Genomic DNA, 23938 nt, shown 5'->3' on the forward strand with positions numbered 1-23938 from the left:
CATCCTTGGCAGCTCCTGCTGCTCCTTCCCGAGGGCGCAGGGGGGTGGGAATGGTGGGGATGATGGGGAATTAATGGGAGTGGTGGGAATGGTGGGGGAATGAATCAAAATGGTGGGAATGGTGGAAGGATGGGAATGATGGTCATGCTCAGTTCGTCCCACCCACTTGAAGAACCTTTGAAAATTAATTTAAGCAGAAATTTCTTCCTGCTTAATATCCCAGAGGTGTCACCACCATTCCCAATTTTCTTTTACCTCTATTCCCAATTTTCCCTCATCACCATTCCCGAATAATGCCCTCACCACCGATTAATGTCCCTCACCCTCATTCCAGTTTTCCCTGACCACCATTCCAGTTTTTCCTCACCACCATTCCCAATTATCCCTCACCTCTATTCCAAATTTTCCCTCACCCTCATTCCCAATTATCGCCTCACCACCATTCCTAATTATACCTCATCACCATTCCCAAATTGCCCTCACCTCTATTCCCAATTTTCCCTCACCACTATTCCCAATTTTCCCTCATCACCATTTCCCATAATCCCTCACCCACCATTAATGTCCCTCACCCTCAGTTCCCAATTTTTCCCTCACACCATTCCCAATTTTCCCTCACCAGCATTCCCAATCTTCCTTTACCTCTATTCCAAATTTTCCTCATCACCATTCCCAATTTTACTTTACCTCTATTCCCCAATTTTCCATCATCACCATTCCCAATTTCCTTTACCTCTATTCCCAATTTTCCATCATCACCATTCCCAATTATCCCTCACACTCTATTCCAAATTTTCAATTGTCACTCATTCCCAATTATCCCTCACCACCATTCCCAAATTTCCTTCACCCTCATTCCCAATTATCCATCACACCATTCCCAATTTCCTTCACCACCATTCCCGATTTTCCTTCACCTCTATTCCCAATTTTCCCTCACCCTCATTCCCAGTTATCCCTCACACCACACCCAGTTATCCCAGTAACACAACTTGAATCCCGACCCTCTCCTCTCTCACCTTTACCCAGGTATCACTTCCCAAACCCCGCAAATCCCAACACACCCAGGCAGTTTTTGGGGCCAGAGAATTCCAAACCCCCCAATTCCCCAACCCTTTCCTGTGGCAGGACCCCACTGATGCTGGCCATCATGAACGGCCACGTGGATTGTGTCCATCTGCTGCTGGACAAGGGATCCACGGCCGACGCTGCGGACAAGAGGGGCCGGACAGCGCTGCACCGGGGGGTGAGGGGGACTGGGGATGGGATAAAATGTGGGAATGGTGTGTGTGGGGTGAGGGATGGAGAGAAACTGGGATAAAATGTGGGAATGGTGTTTGTGGGGTGAGGGATGGAGAGAAACTGGGATAAAATGTGGGAATGGTGTTTGTGGGGTGAGGGATGGAGAGAAACTGGGATAAAATGTGGGAATGGTGTGTGTGGGGTGAGGGATGGAGAGAAACTGGGATAAAATGTGGGAATGGTGTGTGCGGGGTGAGGGATGGAGAGAAACTGGGATAAAATGTGGGAATGGTGTGTGTGGGGTGAGGGATGGAGAGAAACTGGGATAAAATGTGGGAATGGTGTTTGTGGGGTGAGGGATGGAGAGAAACTGGGATAAAATGTGGGAATGGTGTGTGCGGGGTGAGGGATGGAGAGAAAATGGGATAAAATGTGGGAATGGTGTGTGCGGGGTGAGGGATGGAGAGAAACTGGGATAAAATGTGGGAATGGTGTGTGTGGGGTGGGGATTTATGGGATAAAATACAAAAATTGTCCATCTGGGGTAGGAATTTAGAGAAAAAGTGGTAAAATATGGGAAATTTTGTCTGGGATGGGGATGGACAGGAAATGGTACAAAGTGTGGAAATTGTGTGTCGGGGGTGAGGATTTTACAGAAAAAGTGGTAAAATATTGGAATTCTGTGGATTCTGGGATTTTGAGATTCTATGAATTCTGAGGTCTGATGTCCTAAACTACAAAGCAGTGATGTGAAATCAGGGTGGCAGCAGAATTTTGGGTGTTTGATGTCCCAAATCATGACACAGTGCTGTGATATCAGGATGGCAGCAGAATTTTGGGTGTTTGATGTCCCAAATCATGACACAGTGATGTGAAATCAGGCTGGCAGCAGAATTTTGGGTGTTTGATGTCCCAGAACATCACAAGATGATGTGAAATCAGGCTGGCAGCAGAATTTTGGGTGTTTGATGTCCCAATCATGTCACAGTGATGTGAAATCAGGCTGGCAGCAGAATTTTGGGTGTTTGATGTCCCAAATCATGTCACAGTGATGTGAAATCAGGCTGGCAGCAGAATTTTGGGTGTTTGATGTCCCAATCATGTCACAGTGCTGTGAAATCAGGAAGTCAGCAGAATTTTGGGTGTTTGATGTCCCAATCATGTCACAGTGCTGTGAAATCAGGCTGGCAGCAGAATTTTGGGTGTTTGATGTCCCAAATCATGACACAGTGCTGTGAAATCAGGAAGTCAGCAGAATTTTGGGTGTTTGATGTCCCAATCATGTCACAGTGATGTGAAATCAGGCTGGCAGCAGAATTTTGGGTGTTTGATGTCCCAAATCATGACACAGTGATGTGAAATCAGGCTGGCAGCAGAATTTTGGGTGTTTGATGTCCCAATCATGACACAGTGCTGTGAAATCAGGCTGGCAGCAGAATTTTGGGTGTTTGATGTCCCAAATGATGACACAGTGATGTGAAATCAGGCTGGCAGCAGAATTTTGGGTGTTTGATGTCCCAATCATGACACAGTGCTGTGAAATCAGGCTGGCAGCAGAATTTTGGGTGTTTGATGTCCCAAATCATGTCACAGTGATGTGAAATCAGGCTGGCAGCAGAATTTTGGGTGTTTGATGTCCCAAATCATGATACAGTGATGTGATATCAGGATGGCAGCAGAATTTTGGGTGTTTGATGTCCCAAATCATGACGCAGTGATGTGAAATCAGGAAGGCAGCAGAATTTTGGGTGTTTGATGTCCCCAATCATGACACAGTGCTGTGAAATCAGGCTGGCAGCAGAATTTTGGGTGTTTGATGTCCCAAATCATGTCACAGTGATGTGAAATCAGGCTGGCAGCAGAATTTTGGGTGTTTGATGTCCCCAGTCATGACACAGTGCTGTGAAATCAGGATAGCAGCAGAATTTTGGGTGTTTGATGTCCCAAATCATGTCACAGTGATGTGAAATCAGGATGGCAGCAGAATTTTGGGTGTTTGATGTCCCCAATCATGACACAGTGCTGTGAAATCAGGCTGGCAGCAGAATTTTGGGTGTTTGATGTCCCAAATCATGACGAAGTGATGTGAAATCAGGAAGGCAGCAGAATTTTGGGTGTTTGATGTCCCAAATCATGACACAGTGCTGTGAAATCAGGAAGTCAGCAGAATTTTGGGTGTTTGATGTCCCAATCATGTCACAGTACTGTGAAATCAGGCTGGCAGCAGAATTTTGGGTGTTTGATGTCCCCAATCATGACACAGTGCTGTGAAATCAGGCTGGCAGCAGAATTTTGGGTGTTTGATGTCCCCAATCATGTCACAGTGCTGTGAAATCAGGCTGGCAGCAGAATTTTGGGTGTTTGATGTCCCAAATCAAGACACAGTGATGTGAAATCAGGCTGGCAGCAGAATTTTGGGTGTTTGATGTCCCAAATCATGACACAGTGCTGTGATATCAGGATGGCAGCAGAATTTTGGGTGTTTGATGTCCCCAATCATGTCACAGTGCTGTGAAATCAGGGTGGCAGCAGAATTTTGGGTGTTTGATGTCCCAAATCATGTCACAGTGATGTGAAATCAGGCTGGCAGCAGAATTTTGGGTGTTTGATGTCCCCAATCATGTCACAGTGCTGTGAAATCAGGCTGGCAGCAGAATTTTGGGTGTTTGATGTCCCAAATCAAGACACAGTGATGTGAAATCAGGCTGGCAGCAGAATTTTGGGTGTTTGATGTCCCAAATCATGACACAGTGCTGTGATATCAGGATGGCAGCAGAATTTTGGGTGTTTGATGTCCCAAATCAAGACACAGTGATGTGAAATCAGGCTGGCAGCAGAATTTTGGGTGTTTGATGTCCCAAATCAAGACACAGTGATGTGAAATCAGGCTGGCAGCAGAATTTTGGGTGTTTGATGTCCCAAATGATGACACAGTGATGTGAAATCAGGCTGGCAGCAGAATTTTGGGTGTTTGATGTCCCAAATCATGACACAGTGCTGTGAAATCAGGCTGGCAGCAGAATTTTGGGTGTTTGATGTCCCAAATCATGTCACAGTGCTGTGAAATCAGGGTGGCAGCAGAATTTTGGGTGTTTGATGTCCCAAATCATGACACAGTGATGTGAAATCAGGATGGCAGCAGAATTTTGGGTGTTTGATGTCCCAAATCATGTCACAGTGATGTGAAATCAGGATGGCAGCAGAATTTTGGGTGTTTGATGTCCCAAATCATGACACAGTGATGTGAAATCAGGCTGGCAGCAGAATTTTGGGTGTTTGACATCCCAAATCATGTCACAGTGCTGTGAAATCAGGCTGGCAGCAGAATTTTGGGTGTTTGATGTCCCAAATCATGTCACAGTGATGTGAAATCAGGCTGGCAGCAGAATTTTGGGTGTTTGATGTCCCAAATCATGTCACAGTGATGTGAAATCAGGCTGGCAGCAGAATTTTGGGTGTTTGATGTCCCAAATCATGTCACAGTGCTGTGAAATCAGGATGGCAGCAGAATTTTGGGTGTTTGATGTCCCCAATCATGACACAGTGATGTGAAATCAGGCTGGCAGCAGAATTTTGGGTGTTTGATGTCCCAAATCATGACACAGTGATGTGAAATCAGGATGGCAGCAGAATTTTGGGTGTTTGATGTCCCAAATCAAGACACAGTGCTGTGAAATGAGGCTGGCAGCAGAATTTTGGGTGTTTGATGTCCCAAATCATGTCACAGTGATGTGAAATCAGGCTGGCAGCAGAATTTTGGGTGTTTGATGTCCCAGAACATCAGAGGATGATGTGAAATCAGGATGGCAGCAGAATTTTGGGTGTTTGATGTCCCAAATCATGACGAAGTGATGTGAAATCAGGATGGCAGCAGAATTTTGGGTGTTTGATGTCCCAAATCATGACGAAGTGATGTGAAATCAGGATGGCAGCAGAATTTTGGGTGTTTGATGTCCCAAATCATGTCACAGTGATGTGAAATCAGGCTGGCAGCAGAATTTTGGGTGTTTGATGTCCCAGAACATCACAAGATGATGTGAAATCAGGCTGGCAGCAGAATTTTGGGTGTTTGATGTCCCCAATCATGACACAGTGATGTGAAATCAGGCTGGCAGCAGAATTTTGGGTGTTTGATGTCCCAAATCATGTCACAGTGCTGTGAAATCAGGCTGGCAGCAGAATTTTGGGTGTTTGATGTCCCAAATCATGACACAGTGATGTGAAATCAGGATGGCAGCAGAATTTTGGGTGTTTGATGTCCCCAGTCATGACACAGTGATGTGAAATCAGGCTGGCAGCAGAATTTTGGGTGTTTGATGTCCCAAATCATGTCACAGTGATGTGAAATCAGGATGGCAGCAGAATTTTGGGTGTTTGATGTCCCCAATCATGTCACAGTGCTGTGAAATCAGGCTGGCAGCAAAATTTTGGGTGTTTGATGTCCCAGAACATCAGAGGATGATGTGAAATCAGGATGGCAGCAGAATTTTGGGTGTTTGATGTCCCAAATCATGTCACAGTGCTGTGAAATCAGGCTGGCAGCAGAATTTTGGGTGTTTGATGTCCCAAATCATGACACAGTGATGTGAAATCAGGCTGGCAGCAGAATTTTGGGTGTTTGATGTCCCAAATCATGTCACAGTGATGTGAAATCAGGCTGGCAGCAGAATTTTGGGTGTTTGATGTCCCAAATCATGACGAAGTGATGTGAAATCAGGATGGCAGCAGAATTTTGGGTGTTTGATGTCCCAAATCATGTCACAGTGATGTGAAATCAGGCTGGCAGCAGAATTTTGGGTGTTTGATGTCCCAAATCATGTCACAGTGATGTGAAATCAGGCTGGCAGCAGAATTTTGGGTGTTTGATGTCCCAAATGATGACACAGTGATGTGAAATCAGGATGGCAGCAGAATTTTGGGTGTTTGATGTCCCAGAACATCAGAGGATGATGTGAAATCAGGATGGCAGCAGAATTTTGGGTGTTTGATGTCCCAAATCAAGACACAGTGCTGTGAAATGAGGCTGGCAGCAGAATTTTGGGTGTTTGATGTCCCAAATCATGTCACAGTGCTGTGAAATCAGGCTGGCAGCAGAATTTTGGGTGTTTGATGTCCCAAATCATGACACAGTGATGTGAAATCAGGCTGGCAGCAGAATTTTGGGTGTTTGATGTCCCAGAACATCAGAGGATGATGTGAAATCAGGCTGGCAGCAGAATTTTGGGTGTTTGATGTCCCAAATCATGACACAGTGATGTGAAATCAGGATGGCAGCAGAATGGCTGGCAGCAGAATTTTGGGTGTTTGATGTCCCAAATCAAGACACAGTGATGTGAAATCAGGCTGGCAGCAGAATTTTGGGTGTTTGATGTCCCCAGTCATGTCACAGTGCTGTGAAATCAGGCTGGCAGCAGAATTTTGGGTGTTTGATGTCCCAAATCATGTCACAGTGATGTGAAATCAGGCTGGCAGCAGAATTTTGGGTGTTTGATGTCCCAAATCATGTCACAGTGATGTGAAATCAGGCTGGCAGCAGAATTTTGGGTGTTTGATGTCCCAAATCATGGCACAGTGATGTGAAATCAGGGTGGCAGCAGAATTTTGGGTGTTTGATGTCCCAAATCATGACACAGTGATGTGAAATCAGGATGGCAGCAGAATTTTGGGTGTTTGATGTCCCCAGTCATGTCACAGTGATGTGAAATCAGGCTGGCAGCAGAATTTTGGGTGTTTGATGTCCCAAATCATGTCACAGTGATGTGAAATCAGGCTGGCAGCAGAATTTTGGGTGTTTGATGTCCCAAATCAAGACACAGTGATGTGAAATCAGGCTGGCAGCAGAATTTTGGGTGTTTGATGTCCCAAATCATGACACAGTGCTGTGAAATCAGGAAGTCAGCAGAATTTTGGGTGTTTGATGTCCCAATCATGTCACAGTGCTGTGAAATCAGGCTGGCAGCAGAATTTTGGGTGTTTGATGTCCCATATCGTGACGCAGTGATGTGAAATCAGGCTGGCAGCAGAATTTTGGGTGTTTGATGTCCCCAATCATGTCACAGTGCTGTGAAATCAGGCTGGCAGCAGAATTTTGGGTGTTTGATGTCCCCAATCATGACACAGTGCTGTGAAATCAGGCTGGCAGCAGAATTTTGGGTGTTTGATGTCCCAAATCATGACACAGTGATGTGATATCAGGATGGCAGCAGAATTTTGGGTGTTTGATGTCCCAAATCATGACACAGTGATGTGAAATCAGGAAGTCAGCAGAATTTTGGGTGTTTGATGTCCCAATCATGTCACAGTGATGTGAAATCAGGCTGGCAGCAGAATTTTGGGTGTTTGATGTCCCAAATCATGACGAAGTGATGTGAAATCAGGCTGGCAGCAGAATTTTGGGTGTTTGATGTCCCAAATCATGACACAGTGATGTGATATCAGGATGGCAGCAGAATTTTGGGTGTTTGATGTCCCAAATCATGGCACAGTGATGTGAAATGAGGAAGTCAGCAGAATTTTGGGTGTTTGATGTCCCAAATCATGACACAGTGCTGTGAAATCAGGCTGGCAGCAGAATTTTGGGTGTTTGATGTCCCAAATGATGACACAGTGCTGTGAAATCAGGAAGTCAGCAGAATTTTGGGTGTTTGATGTCCCAATCATGTCACAGTGCTGTGAAATCAGGCTGGCAGCAGAATTTTGGGTGTTTGATGTCCCAAATCATGACGAAGTGATGTGAAATCAGGCTGGCAGCAGAATTTTGGGTGTTTGATGTCCCCAATCATGACACAGTGCTGTGAAATCAGGCTGGCAGCAGAATTTTGGGTGTTTGATGTCCCAAATCATGACACAGTGATGTGATATCAGGATGGCAGCAGAATTTTGGGTGTTTGATATCCCCAATCATGACACAGTGCTGTGAAATCAGGCTGGCAGCAGAATTTTGGGTGTTTGATGTCCCAAATCATGACACAGTGCTGTGAAATCAGGCTGGCAGCAGAATTTTGGGTGTTTGATGTCCCAAATCATGTCACAGTGCTGTGAAATCAGGCTGGCAGCAGAATTTTGGGTGTTTGATGTCCCAAATGATGACACAGTGATGTGAAATCAGGCTGGCAGCAGAATTTTGGGTGTTTGATGTCCCCAATCATGTCACAGTGCTGTGACATCAGGCTGGCAGCTGCGTTTAGCGTTGTCCCGTGTCCCCCTGTGTCCCCAGGCCGTGACAGGCTGTGAGGATTGCTTGGCTGCTCTGCTGGACCACGATGCCTTCGTCCTGTGCCGGGATTTCAAGGGCCGGACCCCGATCCACTTCGCCTCTGCTTGTGGCCACCTGGAGGTGCTGAGGACCCTGCTGCAGGCAGCCCTGTCCACTGACCCCCTGGACTCCGTGGTGGACTACAGTGGCTACTCCCCCATGCACTGGGCTTCTTACAGTGGTGAGGAGTCAGGGACAGAGGTTTCTGTGCAGATGGGATTGGGGTTTATTCTCAGCATCGGTCTCATCTCGTGTTTAGGACAACGGGGAGATGCCAAAAGGGGCAGAATTTGGGGTTACGACTCATTTTAAAATGGTTGTTGTTTCTTTTTTTTTTTTTTTTTTTTTTTTTTTTTTTTTTTTTTTTTTTTGTGATTTTTTTGGTGGGTTTTTTTGTGAATTTTTTTTTTTTTTTTTTTTACTGTGACTTTTTTTGGTGATTTTTTGGTGGGTTTTTTGTGATTTTTTTTTGCGATTTTTTTTTTCTGTGATTTTTTTTTTTGATGATTTTTAATGGGTGAGTTGTGATTTTTTTGTGATTTTTTTTTTTCTCTGATTTTTTTTTTTTTGGTGATTTTTGTGGGTTTTTTGTGATTTTTTTGTGATTTTTTTTTCTCTGTGATTTTTTTTGGTGATTTTTGGTGGGTTTTTTGTTATTTTTTTGTGATTTTTTTTTTCTCTGATTTTTTTTTTTGTGATTTTTGGTGGTTTTTTGTGATTTTTTTGTGATTTTTTTTTCTGTGATTTTTTTTGGTGATTTTTGGTGGTTTTTTTTGTGATTTTTTTTTCTGTGATTTTTTTTTTTTGGTGATTTTTGGTGGGTTTTTTGTGATTTTTTTGTGATTTTTTTTCTGTGATTTTTTTTTTTGGTGATTTTTGGTGGGTTTTTTGTGTTTTTTTTTTTTATTTTTTTCTGTGATTTTTAATGATATTTTTGATTTTCTAAATTATATTTTTTGGTAATTTTTTTGTGATTTTTTATTTTTTGTGATTTTTGGGGATTTTTTTGGTGATTTTGTGATATTTTTGTGATTTTTTTTTTCTGTGATTTTTTTGGTGATTTTTGGTGGGTTTTTTGTGGGTTTTTTTGTGATTTTTTTTTCTGTGATTTTTTTTTGGTGATTTTTGGTGGGTTTTTTGTGATTTTTTTGTGATTTTTTTTCTGTGATATTTTTTGGTGATTTTTGGTGGGTTTTTTGCGATTTTTTTTGATTTTTTTCTGTGATTTTTAATGATATTTTTGATTTTCTAAATTATATTTTTTGGCAATTTTTTGGTGATTTTTTTTGGTGATATTTGGGGATTTTTTGGTGATTTTTGTGATATTTTTATGATTTTCTTTCTGTGATTTTTTTTGTGATGTTTTTGTGGGCTTTTTGTGATTTTTTGTGATTTTTTGGTGATTTTTAAATTATATTTTTGATTTTTTAAATGATTTTTTGTGATTTTTAGGTGATTTTTATGATTTTTTGTGAGATTTTTGTTGATATTTTTGTGATTTCTGTGATTTTTGTGATTTCTGTGATTTTTGTGATTTTTTAAATTATTTTTTATAATTTTTGTGATTTTCTGGTTTTTTGGCGATTTTTTGGTGGGTTTTTTTGTGGGGTTTTTGTGATTTTTTTTGTGATTTTTTTTGTGATTTTTTTCTGTGATTTTTTTAATGATATTTTTTTATATGATATTTTTGGTGATTTTTATTTTTTTTGTGATTTTGGTGACTTTTTTGGTGATGTTTTTGGTGATTTTTATTACTTTTTGTGATTTTTATGATTTTTTAATGATTTTTTTCTGATTTTTGTGATTTTGTGGTTTTTTGGTGATTTTTGTGATTTTTGGTGGGTTTTTTGTGATTTTTTTCTGTGATTTTTTTTCTGTGATTTTTTTAGATGATATTTTTTATTTTTTTAATGATATTTTTGGTGATTTTTTCTGATTTTTATGGTTTTTATGAATTTTATGATTTTTTTAATGATTCTTTGTGATTTTTTGATTTTGTGGTTTTTGGTGATTTTTTGTGGATTTTTTTGTGGATTTTTTTGTGGATTTTTTTTTTATTTTTTTGGGTGTTTGGTGATTTTTTTGGGTGCTTTTTTGGGTATTTTTTATGATCTTTTTTATGATCTTTTGTGATTTTTTTGGTGATCTTTTGTGATTTTTTTTTTGTGATTTGTGATACTTCGGTGATTTTTTGGGGGGCGATTTTTTGTGGTTTTTTGTGAGTTTTTTGTAGGTTTTTGGGTGATTTTTATTTTTTGGGTGATATTTTGAGTGATATTTTGGGTGATATTGGGGTGATTTTTTTGGGTGATTTTTTTTTTTTTTTGTGATTCTTTTTTTTGGTGATTTTTGACCAATCACAACAAGCACAAAACACCTTGCCAGTAGTTTTATCCAACCACAATACCTTCAGTTAAAACAATTCTTACTTACTTCAAATGCTTACAAGCCTTAAAATACAATGCACAGAGCTCCATTATTAAGTTCAGAACTTCCTAATATTTTCCTAGATGTATTTTCCTGCAGCTTAGGGAGTTATTTTAAACTTTAATACACAGACCATTGTTTAATTTGTCCTTGCTTTCTCCATCTCATAGAACTTTTTGCTGACTGCTTAGCTCTAATTGCAGTTCTGCTCTTTCTGAGACCTGCTCTTTTTTTTTTTTTTTTTTTTTTTTTTTTGCAGCTTTCCCAAAACCCTGTAATTTTAAAAATTCCCACGGTTACTCCCTTCCCTCTTCCCAGTTCCTGCTGCTCAGCTGAATTTTTTTGCTGGAAAAGATGGCAGGAATCTTGGAGATTTTTCTCTCCCCTTTCTTTGTCAGTCTCCCTAAAAAAAAACAAAAAAAAAAAAAAAACAAAAAAAACAAAAAAACCCAGGGATTAAAATGGGAAAAGAGCAGGAAGGGACATCCCTGTAGGGGCTGTGAGTCCTTTAGGGGATGTCTGGAATTAAAAATCTGCTGCCAGTGAGGACATGGATTCTCTGGGGAGGGTTGGATTATTTTATTTTTATTTTTTTTCTTTTGGGCTGGAGCTGGGAATGAAGATGGGAATGGAGGTGGAGCAGCAGCAGAAGGGTCTGGAGAAGTCCTGAGGGAGCTGGGAAAGGGACTCAGCCTGGAGAAAAGGAGGCTCAGGAGGGACCTTTTCACCCCACAACTGCCTGAGGGGAGAGCAGAGCTGGGTGGGGTCGGGCTCTGCTCCCAGGGAACACCAGGATGAGAAGAAACAACCCCAAATTCCTCCAGGAGAGGTTCAGGATGGGCGCCAGGGTGGATTTTTCCATGGAAAAATAGCTGTCAGGATTTGGGACTGCTCAAGAAGGTTTGGAATTCCCATCCCTGGAATTCCAGGGAAGGGCTGGGGGTCAGTCCCAGCTTGGCCTCAAAGGTCTGGGAGGGATTTTCCAACCTCTGGAATTCAGGGGGAAAACTTATCCAAGCCATTCCTGCTGTTCCCTCTCTCCTCAGGGCACGAAGATTGTCTTGAATTGTTACTTGAACACAACCCGTTTGCATACCTTGAAGGAAACCCCTTTACTCCATTGCACTGTGCAGTGTAAGTGAAAAAAAATCCAAAATCATTCAGGGTTGGAACCTCTGGGATGTGCTGGAAAGGGGAATTTTACCCCAAAAATATCTCCAGGGTTGGAGCCTCTGGGATGTGCTGGAAAGGGGAATTTTACCCCAAAAATATCTCCAGGGTTGGAGCCTCTGGGATGTGCTGGAAAGGGGAATTTTACCCCAAAAATATCTCCAGGGTTGGAACCTCTGGGATGTGCTGGAAAGGGGAATTTTACCCCAAAAATATCTCCAGGGTTGGAGCCTCTGGGATGTGCTGGAAAGGGGAATTTTACCCCAAAAATATCTCCAGGGTTGGAGCCTCTGGGATGTGCTGGAAAGGGGAATTTTACCCCAAAAATATCTCCGGGGTTGGAACCTCTGGGATGTGCTGGAAAGGGGAATTTTACCCCAAAAATATCTCCGGGGTTGGAACCTCTGGGATGTGCTGGAAAGGGGAATTTTACCCCAAAAATATCTCCAGGGTTGGAGCCTCTGGGATGTGCTGGAAAGGGGAATTTTACCCCAAAAATATCTCCAGGGTTGGAGCCTCTGGGATGTGCTGGAAAGGGGAATTTTACCCCAAAAATATCTCCAGGGTTGGAGCCTCTGGGATGTGCTGGAAAGGGGAATTTTACCCCAAAAATATCTCCGGGGTTGGAGCCTCTGGGATGTGCTGGAAAGGGGAATTTTACCCCAAAAATATCTCCGGGGTTGGAGCCTCTGGGATGTGCTGGAAAGGGGAATTTTACCCCAAAAATATCTCCAGGGTTGGAGCCTCTGGGATGTGCTGGAAAGGGGAATTTTACCCCAAAAATATCTCCAGGGTTGGAGCCTCTGGGATGTGCTGGAAAGGGGAATTTTACCCCAAAAATATCTCCGGGGTTGGAGCCTCTGGGATGTGCTGGAAAGGGGAATTTTACCCCAAAAATATCTTCAGGCCTTAAAGCCCCTGGGATGTTCTGAAAGGGGAGTTTTACCCCAGAAACAATTCCAGCCCTTGGAACCCCTGAAATGGGTATTTTACCTCAAAAATAATTCCAGCAATTCCAGGCCTTGGAACGTCTGGGATGAGCAGAAAGGGGAGTTTTACCCCAAAATCAATTCCAGCCTTGGAGCCCCTGAAAGAGGAGTTTTACCCCAAAATCAATTCCAGCCTTGGAGCCCCTGAAAGGGGAGTTTTACCCCAAAATCAATTCCAGCCTTGGAGCCCCTGAAAGGGGAGTTTTACCCCAAAATCAATTCCAGCCTTGGAGCCCCTGAAAGGGGAGTTTTACCCCAAAATCAATTCCAGCCTTGGAGCCCCTGAAAGAGGAGTTTTACCCCAAAATCAATTCCAGCCTTGGAGCCCCTGAAAGAGGAGTTTTACCCCAAAATCAATTCCAGCCTTGGAGCCCCTGAAAGAGGAGTTTTACCCCAAAATCAATTCCAGCCTTGGAGCCCCTGAAAGGGGAGTTTTACCCCAAAATCAATTCCAGCCTTGGAGCCCCTGAAAGGGGAGTTTTACCCCAAAATCAATTCCAGCCTTGGAGCCCCTGAAAGAGGAGTTTTACCCCAAAATCAATTCCAGCCTTGGAGCCCCTGAAAGAGGAGTTTTACCCCAAAATCAATTCCAGCCTTGGAGCCCCTGAAAGAGGAGTTTTACCCCAAAATCAATTCCAGCCTTGGAGTCCTTGGAAGGGGAGTTTTACCCCAAAACCAGTTCCAGCCTGGGAGCCCCTGGGATGTTCTGCTCTCACCCCAGCCCTACCCAACCCTTCCCTAATTCCTTTCTGCTCCCATTCCCCCAGAATTAACAACCAGGACGGCACTGCTGAAATGCTGGTGGAAGCATTAGGTGCCAAGATTGTTAATAGCAGAGATGCCAAAGGAAGGTGAGCGTCCCCTCCTCGTCACCCTCCACCCCTGGCATTGTCCCCTCCTCGTCCTGTCCCAATCCCTGACTGGATTTTGGCCTCTCCAGGACACCCCTTCACGCTGCTGCCTTCGCAGACAACGTCCATGGTTTACAGCTGCTCCTGCGCCACCAGGCCGAGGTGGACACGGCGGACAAGCTGGGCAGGACCCCCCTGATGGTGGCTTCAGAGAACGGGCACACGGCAGCAGTGGGTGGGTGCTGCTGCCCCCTGAGCCTGGAGCCTGAGGGGACAGAGCTGTGTCACCTCTGTGTCACCTCTGTGTCACCTCTGTGTCACCTCTGTGTCACCCTGGGCACCTCAGGTGGCAGCTGCTTGTGGGGACATTTTGTGGTTCATCTTAACTTGTTCCTCTGTGAGCCTGGAGCCTGCAGGGACAGAGCTGTCCCCTCTCCTGGGGACATTTGAGGACATTTTGTGGCTCCTCTGTGAGCCTGGAGCCTGCAGGGACAGAGCTGTCCCCTCTCCTGGGGACACCTGGGGACATTCTGTGGCTCCTCCTCACTGGTTCCTCTCTTCCCCGAGCCTGGAGTCTGTGGGGACAGAGCTGTGTCACCTCTGTGTCACCCTTGTGTCACCCTTGACAGTTCTGGGCAGCTCAGGTGGCAGCCCCTTGTGAGGACATTTTGTACTTCCTCCTCCCTGAACCTAGAGCCTATAGGGACAGAGCTGTCCCCTCTCCTGGGGATGTTTGGGGACATTTTTGGGCTCCTCTCTGTGCCTGGAGCCTGCAGGGACATTTTGTGTCCTCTCTCCTGGGGACATTTTTAGGCTCCTCCTCACCAGTTTCTCCTCCTCCTTGCAGAGTTCCTGCTGTTCCAAGCTAAAGCAAATATAACTGTGCTGGATGTCAACAAGAACACAGCTCTTCACCTGGCCTGCAGCAAGGTGGGGACGTGGCTGGCACTGCCACTGTGTCACCTCTGTGTCACCCTCGTGTCCCCCTGGGTGGTTTTGGGCAGCACAGAGCCCTTGTTTGAACTTTGAATGCTGTGTTGATAGTTTTGTTAATTTTTGTCAGATATATTGAAGTACACAAGACATAAATACTATGATTATTATGATGACAGTTAACACATAGGGGGTTTTTTTAAGTTTTTTTTTTTTTTAATAATGGTGTGAGGCTTAGTTAATTAGACAAAACTCCCTGTTTCCAGGGCTCCAACAAGCCCTCTGTGTTTTTCCTGGAGAGCTCCTCTTTGAATTTCCAGGTTCATTTCCAAGTCTGGAAGTGCCCCAGGCTGAGCTGGGGGCATCCTGGGATACTGGGAGATGTCCCAGGATGGACTGGGATGAGTTTGGGGCATCCTGGGATACTGGGAGATGTCCCAGGATGGACTGGGATGAGTTTGGGGCATCCTGGGATAGTGGGAGATGTCCCAGGATGGACTGGGATAAGTTTGGGGCATCCTGGGATAGTGGGAGATGTCCCAGGGGTGACTGGGATGAGTTTGGGGCATCCTGGGATAGTGGGAGATGTCCCAGGGGTGACTGGGATGATTTTTTTTCATCTCTGGATGAAAGGGAGGGCTCCAGGGAGAACTCCCAGAGGAGCTCCAGGAAAGCTGGAGAGGGACTTTGGAGTGATGGGACGAGTGGGAATGGCTTCACAGTGACACAAGGCAGGGTTAGGTGGGATTTTGGGAAGAAACTCCTCCCTGGGAGAGTGAGGACACCCTGGAATGGATTTCCCAGAGGTTTCCCCATCTCTGGAAGTGTCCAAGGCCGGGCTGGACGGGGTTTGGAGCAGCCTGGGCCAGGGGAAGGTGTCCCTGCCATGGCAGGGGGCGGGAAACGAGGGGATTTTTCTGGGCACTCCCAACCCAAACCATTCCATGGTGGGAACCAGAGGCTTGTGTTCAGTTTTTTCCACACCAAGGAGGAAAAGGGGGAAGGACAAAGCAACAGCCCAGGTGACCTGGGGGAGAACAGGTTTACGGAATGGTTCCATAGCCACGTTCTGCTGGGATCAGGCCTCTCCTGCCCTCCTAACCCCGCTCCCCTCTCCTCCCAGGGCCATGAAAAGTGTGCCTTGTTGATCCTGGGGGAAACCCAAGACCTTGGCCTTATCAATGCAAGTAACAGTGCTCTGCAGATGTGAGTATTTGCACAGCTGGACGGGGAAGAAAAAAATCTGGGAAATGTGGGAATGGGCGAGCTCAGGAGCAGCTGAGCTCGGAGCAGCCACGAGCCTGCCCTTGGAGCCGCTCAGACGGGTGTTGCGTGGGGTTTGGGGTGGGATTTTGGGGTTGTGACCCCCATCTTTGCCCCTCCCCAGGCCGCTGCACATCGCGGCACGGAACGGCCTGGCCTCCGTGGTGCAGGCGCTGCTCAGCCGAGGGGCCACCGTGCTGGCTGTGGATGAAGAAGGTGGGTGTGCCCCGGGGGGTTCCTGTGGGATTTCTGCATTCCTGTGGGATTTCTGCATTCCTGGGAAGTGCCCAGAGCCCGGGGAATGCTCAGTCACAACCACCCACAACACACTCCCTGGCCAAAGTTTCCATTCCCACATCATCCCTACCTGAATCATCCTGTCCCCAAATCACTGCCCAAATCATCCCCTGCCAAAAATCACTTCCCAAATTATCCCCTGCCAAAACCACTTCCCAATTCATTCTCTCACAAAAACACTTCCCCAAATCATCCCCTCCCAAACCACAACCACCCAAATCAGGCCCTCCCTGTATTATCCCCACAAAAACCAGCCCTTCCCAAATCATCCCAAACCATCCCCACCCAAATCATCCTCACCTAAACCTTCCTTACCCAACTTTTCCTTTCTCAAATCATTCCCACCCTAATCCTCTTTTCCCAAGGCCTCCCTAGCCAGGATCAGGATTCCCTCATCCTTCCCACAGCCTGGGAGGGGGGAACCATTCCCTGTGAGAACATTCCCAGGTCTCAGGGGTGCTGCAAATGTGCTTTTTCCCCTTTCCATGCACTCTTTGTGCTCCCAGCCCAGCTGGGACTCAGTTCCAGATTGGAAAATTCTGCTGCTCGTGGCCAGAGGCTTCTCCTGGCAGAGCTGGAATCCCTCCAAACTGGGGCTGGCTTGGAATGAGTCCAGGATCCCTCCCAGCCCAAACCATTCCATGATTCTGTGTTTTCCCCCCAGTTATCCAAGGCTTGAGCAGCTTTGCCTGCACTCCCAGCTGTTTATTTTCATGGAATCCTGGAGCAGTTGGGGTTGGAAGTGAATTTTAGAGGTTGTTTTCCTTCCAAGAGAGAGCTGGAGAGGGGCTTGGGACCAGGGGTGGGTTCCAGCTGGAAGGGGCAGGGTTGGGTGGGATACTGGGGAGAAATTCCTCCCTGTGAGGCTCTGGAGTGGATTTCCCAGAGGATTCCCCACCTCTGGAAGTGTTGGAGCAGCCTGAGACGATGAGAGGTGTCCCTTAAGTCCCAAGACTGGATTTAAGATCCCCAACCCAAACCATTCCATGATTCCCATGCTTTGCTCTGGTGCCCCTGGGATAATGAGAGGGGTCCCTGCCCACACCAGGGGGACAGAGGAACTTTCAGAGCCCTCCCATCCCATTATCCCATCCCACAACCCATCCCATGACCCCATCCCTGACCCCGCACCCCAATCCTGCACTCCAGTTCCCCAATCCCATACCTCAGTTCCCCAATCCTACACCCCATCCCATGACTCCACACCTCAATTCCCCAATCCCACACCTCAATTCCCCAGTCTCCCACCCCACACCTCACATCCCATCCCATGACTCCACACCCCAATCCCACCCCACACCCCATCCCATACCTCCATTCCCCAGTTCCACAATTCTCCAATCCCACACCCCAATCCCACACCCCAATCCCCCAATCCCACACCCCCATCCCACACCCCAATCCCCCACCCCAATCCCACACCCCAATCCCCCCATCCCACACCCCAATCCCCCCATCCCACACCCCAATACCCCAATCCCACACCCCCATCCCCTATCCCACACCCCAATCCCACACCCCAATCCCCCCATCCCACACCCCAGTACCCCAATCCCACACCCCAATCCCACACCCCAATCCCCCCATCCCACACCCCAATCCCCCCATCCCACACCCCAATCCCCCACCCCAATCCCCCCATCCCACACCCCAATCCCCCACCCCAATCCCACACCCCCATCCCACACCCCAATCCCCCCATCCCACACCCCAGTACCCCCATCCCACACCCCAGTACCCCAATCCCACACCCCAGTACCCCCATCCCACACCCCAGTACCCCAATCCCACACCCCAATCCCACACCCCAATCCCCCCATCCCACACCCCAGTACCCCCATCCCACACCCCAGTACCCCAATCCCACACCCCAGTACCCCCATCCCACACCCCAGTACCCCAATCCCACACCCCAATCCCCCCATCCCACACCCCATCCCACACCCCCCGTTCCACCCCCACCCACCACCCCTCTCCCCCCAGGCCACACCCCAGCGCTGGCCTGTGCCCCCAACAAGGACGTGGCCGACTGCCTGGCACTTATCCTCTCCACCATGAAGCCTTTCCCGCCCAAGGACGCCCTGGGCTCCTTCAGCTTCAACCTCCTCAAGAACTGCGGCATCGCGGCCAAGGCGTGCGGGGCGCTCCCCAACGGCTCCTCCTGCCCCTACTCGGCCGAGCGCCACAACGCCATCGGCCTGGACGGCTGCTACTCCGAGTAGTGCCCGCGGGTGACCCCGGATCTTCTTCTATTTATTTAGAGATTCTATAAATATAGGGCACTTTAAAGGAGAACAAGATTGGGTCAGCTCAGCGTGGGTTGTGTGGGGTGGGGGGGGCAAGCCAAGAGTTCGGTGATTGTTGGTGCTGTCCTTGTGCCGGTCCCGATCCCGATCCCCGTCAGTCCCTTTCCTGTTCCCATTCCCCGTCAGTCCCTTTCCCGTTCCCATTCCCTGTCAGTCCCTTTCCCGTTCCCATTCCGTGTCAGTCCCTTTCCTGTTCCCATTCCCTGTCAGTCCCGTTCCTGTTCCTGTTCCATGCTGTCCCCATGCCAGCCCTGTGTCCTGCCCATCCCATTCCCATCCCGTGCCCATCCCGTTCCCATCCCGTGCCCATCCCGTGCCCATCCCGATCCCATCCCGTTCCCATCCCGTTCCCATCCCGTGCCCATCCCGTTCCCATCCCGTGCCCATCCGATTCCCATCCCCATCCCATCCCCATCCCGTTCCCATCCTGTTCCCATCCCGTTCCCATCCCGTGCCCATCCCGTGCCCATCCCGTGCCCATCCCGTTCCCATCCCATTCCCATCCCGTGCCCATCCCGTTCCCATCCCGTGCCCATCCCGTGCCCATCCCGTTCCCATCCCATTCCCATCCCGTGCCCATCCCGTGCCCATCCCGTTCCCATCCCGTGCCCATCCGATTCCCATCCCCATCCCATCCCCATCCCGTTCCCATCCTGTTCCCATCCCGTTCCCATCCCGTGCCCATCCCGTGCCCATCCCGTTCCCATCCCATTCCCATCCCGTGCCCATCCCGTGCCCATCCCGTGCCCATCCCGTTCCCATCCCGTGCCCATCCCGTGCCCATCCCGTGCCCATCCCGTTCCCATCCCGTGCCCATCCGATTCCCATCCCCATCCCATCCCCATCCCGTTCCCATCCTGTTCCCATCCCGTTCCCATCCCGTGCCCATCCCGTGCCCATCCCGTGCCCATCCCGTTCCCATCCCATTCCCATCCCGTGCCCATCCCGTGCCCATCCCGTTCCCATCCCGTGCCCATCCCGTGCCCATCCCGTGCCCATCCCGTTCCCATCCCGTGCCCATCCGATTCCCATCCCCATCCCATCCCCATCCCGTTCCCATCCTGTTCCCATCCCATTCCCATCCCGTGCCCATCCCGTTCCCATCCCGTTCCCATCCCGTGCCCATCCCGTGCCCATCCCGTTCCCATCCCGTTCCCATCCCGTGCCCATCCCGTGCCCATCCCGTGCCCATCCCGTTCCCATCCCGTTCCCATCCCGTTCCCATCCCGTTCCCATCCCGTTCCCATCCCGTGCCCATCCTGTTCCCATCCCGTGCCCATCCCGTGCCCATCCCGTGCCCATCCCGGGCAGGAGGTGCGAGGGGCAGGATTTGGGTTTGGGCTGGCACGAGGCCCCGGGTGCTGCTGGAGTTTTGCCTTTGGGGTTGATTGGAGCCATTTCCTTCCTGCCATTTCCTTCCCAACGTTTTTGTTTCATTCCCAATGTTTCTGTTTCATTCCCAACATTCTTGTTTCCTTCCCGATGTTTTTGTTTCCTTCCCGGCAATTCCTTCTCAGCATTTTTGTTTCCTTCCTGGTGTTTATCTTTCATTCCCAGCATTTCTGTTTTGTTCCCAGCGTTTCCTTCCCAAAGTTTTTGTTTCCTTCCTGGAATTTCCTTCCCAAAGTTTTTGTTTCATTCCCCACCATTTCCTTCCTGGAATTTCTTTTCCAACGTTTTCGTTTCCTTCCCAACGTTTCTGTTTCATTCCCAGAATTTCCTTCCCAACGTTTTCGTTTCATTCCCAGCATTTCCTTCCCAAAAATCCCAGGAATTTCCTTCCCATTTCCATCCCCTGTGGCCAGCTGGGATGAGGAAAACCCCGAACTCTTGGCACGGGTAGGAATTGGGGAATTTTGGGGAATCCAGCCAGGGTGGGAATCTCTCCTCTCCTTGTGCTCACCCCAAAAAACCACTTGAAAAAACCGAATTCTACTGTACCTGGCACTCAAAATTCCTTTGGCAGCTCATTTTTGGGAAAATACAAACGGGTGCACCGCTGGAGCCTCCTCCCCACACCAGGCACTTTAGGGATTCTGTTGGTTTTTGGATTTTTTTTTTAGGGGTTTTCTTTTTTCCTTCCCCTCCTTTTGGCGATTTGTCAGATCCTAAAATCTGCTTTTTTTGTTTGTTTATTATTTTTTTTTTTTTCTCTCCCCCTGGTTTGCGTGGCCGTTTCCATGAGAGAGTCAGTGTTGGTTGCTTGGTTGGTTGATTGTTTCTTTTCTTTTTTTTTTTTAGAAAAAAAAAGAGAATTATTTATAGAGAAACGAGCATTTAACCTTTAAAAAACAACAACAAAAAAAATTTTAAAAAAAATCAACGTTTTAGCCTTTACTAAGGAAACAAATGCACTTGCAAGTCCTTATTCACAAGCCTGTGTTGATTTTTTTGGGATGCAGCATCCTGGCAGATTTTGTGGATGTGAGTGGGATCGTTGTTTTTTGGTTTGGTTTCTCTTTTTATTTTTAATTTTCATTTTTGGAACTCCTGTTTATGCTGCAGGTTCGAAGCATCCGAAAATAATTGCACTGTTGTTGTTTTATTTTTTTTTTGTTGTTGTTTGTTTGTTTGTTTGTTTGTTTTCGGTTTTGTTTTTTTTTCCTTCTGAATTACTGTAACATCATCAAAAAAACAATTTTTTCCCTCCCTCCCACGAGTCTGTTCAAAGCCAAAGACGGGGATGAGAGAGGAAGGGGCTGCAAGGGCAGCGGAATTTCGGGAATTTCAGGAATTTGGGGAATTTCAGGAATCTCCGAGCTCCTCCCCCTCCTAGAAAAACACCACCCGGAGTGTCAGAGAGAGAAAAGGACATTTCTGTAACCAAAAATTCGGGGTTTTTGTTGGTTTTTATTTTCTTTTTCACTCATTTCAAGATGAAGGTGGCTCCCCTTGGGAGCATCCCCTTGCTCTGTTCCTTTGTTTTATTTTATTTTTTTTTTTTTTTTTGAACCAAAGCCAAACTTTTCAAACCAAATATGAAGTTTCTGTCTTGGCCTTTGGGTGAAAAGCACATTTATTTTTTTTTTTTTTTTTTCCCTCGGCGTTTCCTTCTCTAAGCACTCAACAAAAACCCAAAATCCTGGGTGAGATCCAGCACCAGGCACTTGAGAGGAGCAGGGATCCCAGGGATTTTCCCTTTTTTTTTTTTTTTTTTTTTTTTTTTTTTGGGATAAATCCCCTCCCTGTTCCAACCCCATCCCAAAAGGAAGCGCTGCCCCTTTTTTTCTCTTTTTCTTTTTTTTTTCTCTACACTGGATACCTCAGCTCAGAACCAGAATGAACTAGAAACTTGAATCAAAAAAACAAAAAAAAAAAACCCAAAAAAAGCTCTTTTTTTTTTTTTTTTTTTTTTTTTTTGGAAAATCCTTTTCCCTTTCTTTGGAAGATCCCTTTCCTTTTTTTGGAAGATTATTTTCCTTATTTTGGAAAATCTTTCCCCTTCTTTTGGAAAATCATTTCCCTTCTTTTGGAAAATAATTTTCCTTATTTTGGGAGATCCTATTCCTTTCCTCAGATTTTTTTCCTTTTTTTTTTTTTTTTTTTTTTGGGAAGCTCCTTTTCAGTATTCTACAGAGGAGAACTGGAAAAAAAAAAGACACACACAGAAAAAAAAAAAAACCACAAAAAAGAGAGAACTTGTTTACATTTCGCTGCTTCCCTTTTCCCAGCAGGAATTCTGCTTCCCTCCCTCTCCCAAATCCCTGAGCCCTTGCAGGATTTTGGGGTGTTTTTCCAGAATTCCCAGATTTCTAGGATGGGAATTCTCCCATTCCCTGCCCCTCCTTTTCTGGTGGCCTCTTAATTTCATTTTTTTTTTTTCCCAGCTGCTTTTCCCCCTTCCCTCCACCCCACACCTTTTTATTTTTTTTTTAAATTTTTTTTTTTTTTTTTGGCGGTGGGGATGTTTTATTTTTTTGGGATTTTTTTTTTTTGTTTGTTTGTTTGTTTGTTTGTTTTTTTCTTCTCACCTCCGCTCTGAGACAATCACCTCCAAAAGGGCTCCTTGCACCCCTCGCTTTCCTCTTCACTTAAAAATAATAATTAATAATAATAACGCTAATTAATAATGATATAATCGAGGGGAAAAACGAGGCTCCAGCGGTGCATCCAGGGGTGGAGAGGGGAGGGAATGAAGGGGGTGGGGAAAAAAAAAAAAAAAAAAAAAAAAAAGGGGTGGGGGGGAGGGGAACTTTTGTGCGTGGCCTTTTTTTTGGGGGTGTCCCAGTCTTGTTCTCCTTTAACGCTGTATCGTTATCGTCGACAGCACAGCTTGACAATTTAAGTAATAATCAAAGTGTTTGGTAATAATTGCATTATTTTGCTAAACGAGATGATTTTTTTTTTTTTTTTTTTTTTCCTCGTGATGGTTTTCCCCGGTGCATTGTAAGAAAAAAAAAACAAAAACAAAACAAAACAAAAAAAAAAAAAAAAAAGAGAAAGGAAAAAAAAAAAAAAAAAAAAAAAAGAGGGATGGAGGGAAACTTCCGCTGCCCTGCCCGCTCCCCTCCCCAAATTTGCCATCCCTTTATGCCAAAGTTGGACCATTCAGCAAAATTTTTTTTCAGCTTTTCCTTCCCCCACCCCCCCCCCCAAACCCTCTCACCTTTAATCCGATTGGTTTGGAGCACTCAGATTTTTTTTTTCCCCAACCTTCTGGAAACAAAATAGCAACAATAACAAAAAAAACAAAAAAAAAAAAAAAAAAAAGAAAAGACAAGGGAAAAAAAAAACAAAAAAAACGGAAGTTTCTCTCCGACCCCTTGGTCCAAAGCACTTGCTTCAAGTAATAAGCACTTTTGTTAAAAAAGCATGAGTCTGGATTCCCTTTAGCATCCCGCGGGATAGAGAGAGGTGAGAGGGAGGTGAGAGTGTCTTTGGCTTTATTTTTTCAGTTGGAATTTAAAAGAGAGAAAGAAGAACAAAAAAAAAAAAAAAAAAAAAAAAAAAAAAGGAGAAAAAAAAACGAAGTTCGTTTCTAGGGATGAATGGACAAAGGGAAGTTGTGGTTTTGAGAGAGAGGAAGAAAAAAAAAATGAAAAATATTTTAAAAAAACTAAAAAAGAAAGAATGGAGAAAAAAAAAAAAAGAACCCAACAGCACAAAAAAGATAATTTACATTTCAAAGTCACCGGGTGTTTTTGCACTGCCATTGCCCGAGCGAGGGGCGCCCCCCCTGAGCCATAGACCCTGCGACAAACACTG

General features: G+C 46.1%; 1 protein-coding gene across 3 annotated transcripts in view; it reads left to right on the top strand.

Moving 5' to 3' along the window:
* Window positions 1–18719, top strand: part of ANKRD52 (ankyrin repeat domain 52) — a 45734-nt gene extending 27015 nt beyond the window's left edge. The window contains exons 19-27 of one of the 3 annotated variants that reach the window (XM_062510887.1): window positions 1047–1246; window positions 8459–8678; window positions 11971–12058; window positions 13851–13934; window positions 14024–14169; window positions 14782–14864; window positions 15991–16073; window positions 16255–16346; window positions 18411–18719. In XM_062510887.1, the coding sequence (XP_062366871.1) occupies window positions 1047–1246; window positions 8459–8678; window positions 11971–12058; window positions 13851–13934; window positions 14024–14169; window positions 14782–14864; window positions 15991–16073; window positions 16255–16346; window positions 18411–18649 (1235 nt within the window). In that variant the 3' untranslated portion in view covers window positions 18650–18719. The remainder of the gene's footprint in view (window positions 1–1046; window positions 1247–8458; window positions 8679–11970; window positions 12059–13850; window positions 13935–14023; window positions 14170–14781; window positions 14865–15990; window positions 16074–16254; window positions 16347–18410) is intronic. The other 2 variants (XM_062510889.1, XM_062510890.1) reach the window with 2 other exon arrangements.
* The last annotated feature ends 5219 nt before the right edge of the window (window positions 18720–23938 follow it).

This window comes from Cinclus cinclus, chromosome 30, assembly GCF_963662255.1.
Source record: "Cinclus cinclus chromosome 30, bCinCin1.1, whole genome shotgun sequence".
NCBI lineage: Eukaryota > Metazoa > Chordata > Aves > Passeriformes > Cinclidae > Cinclus > Cinclus cinclus.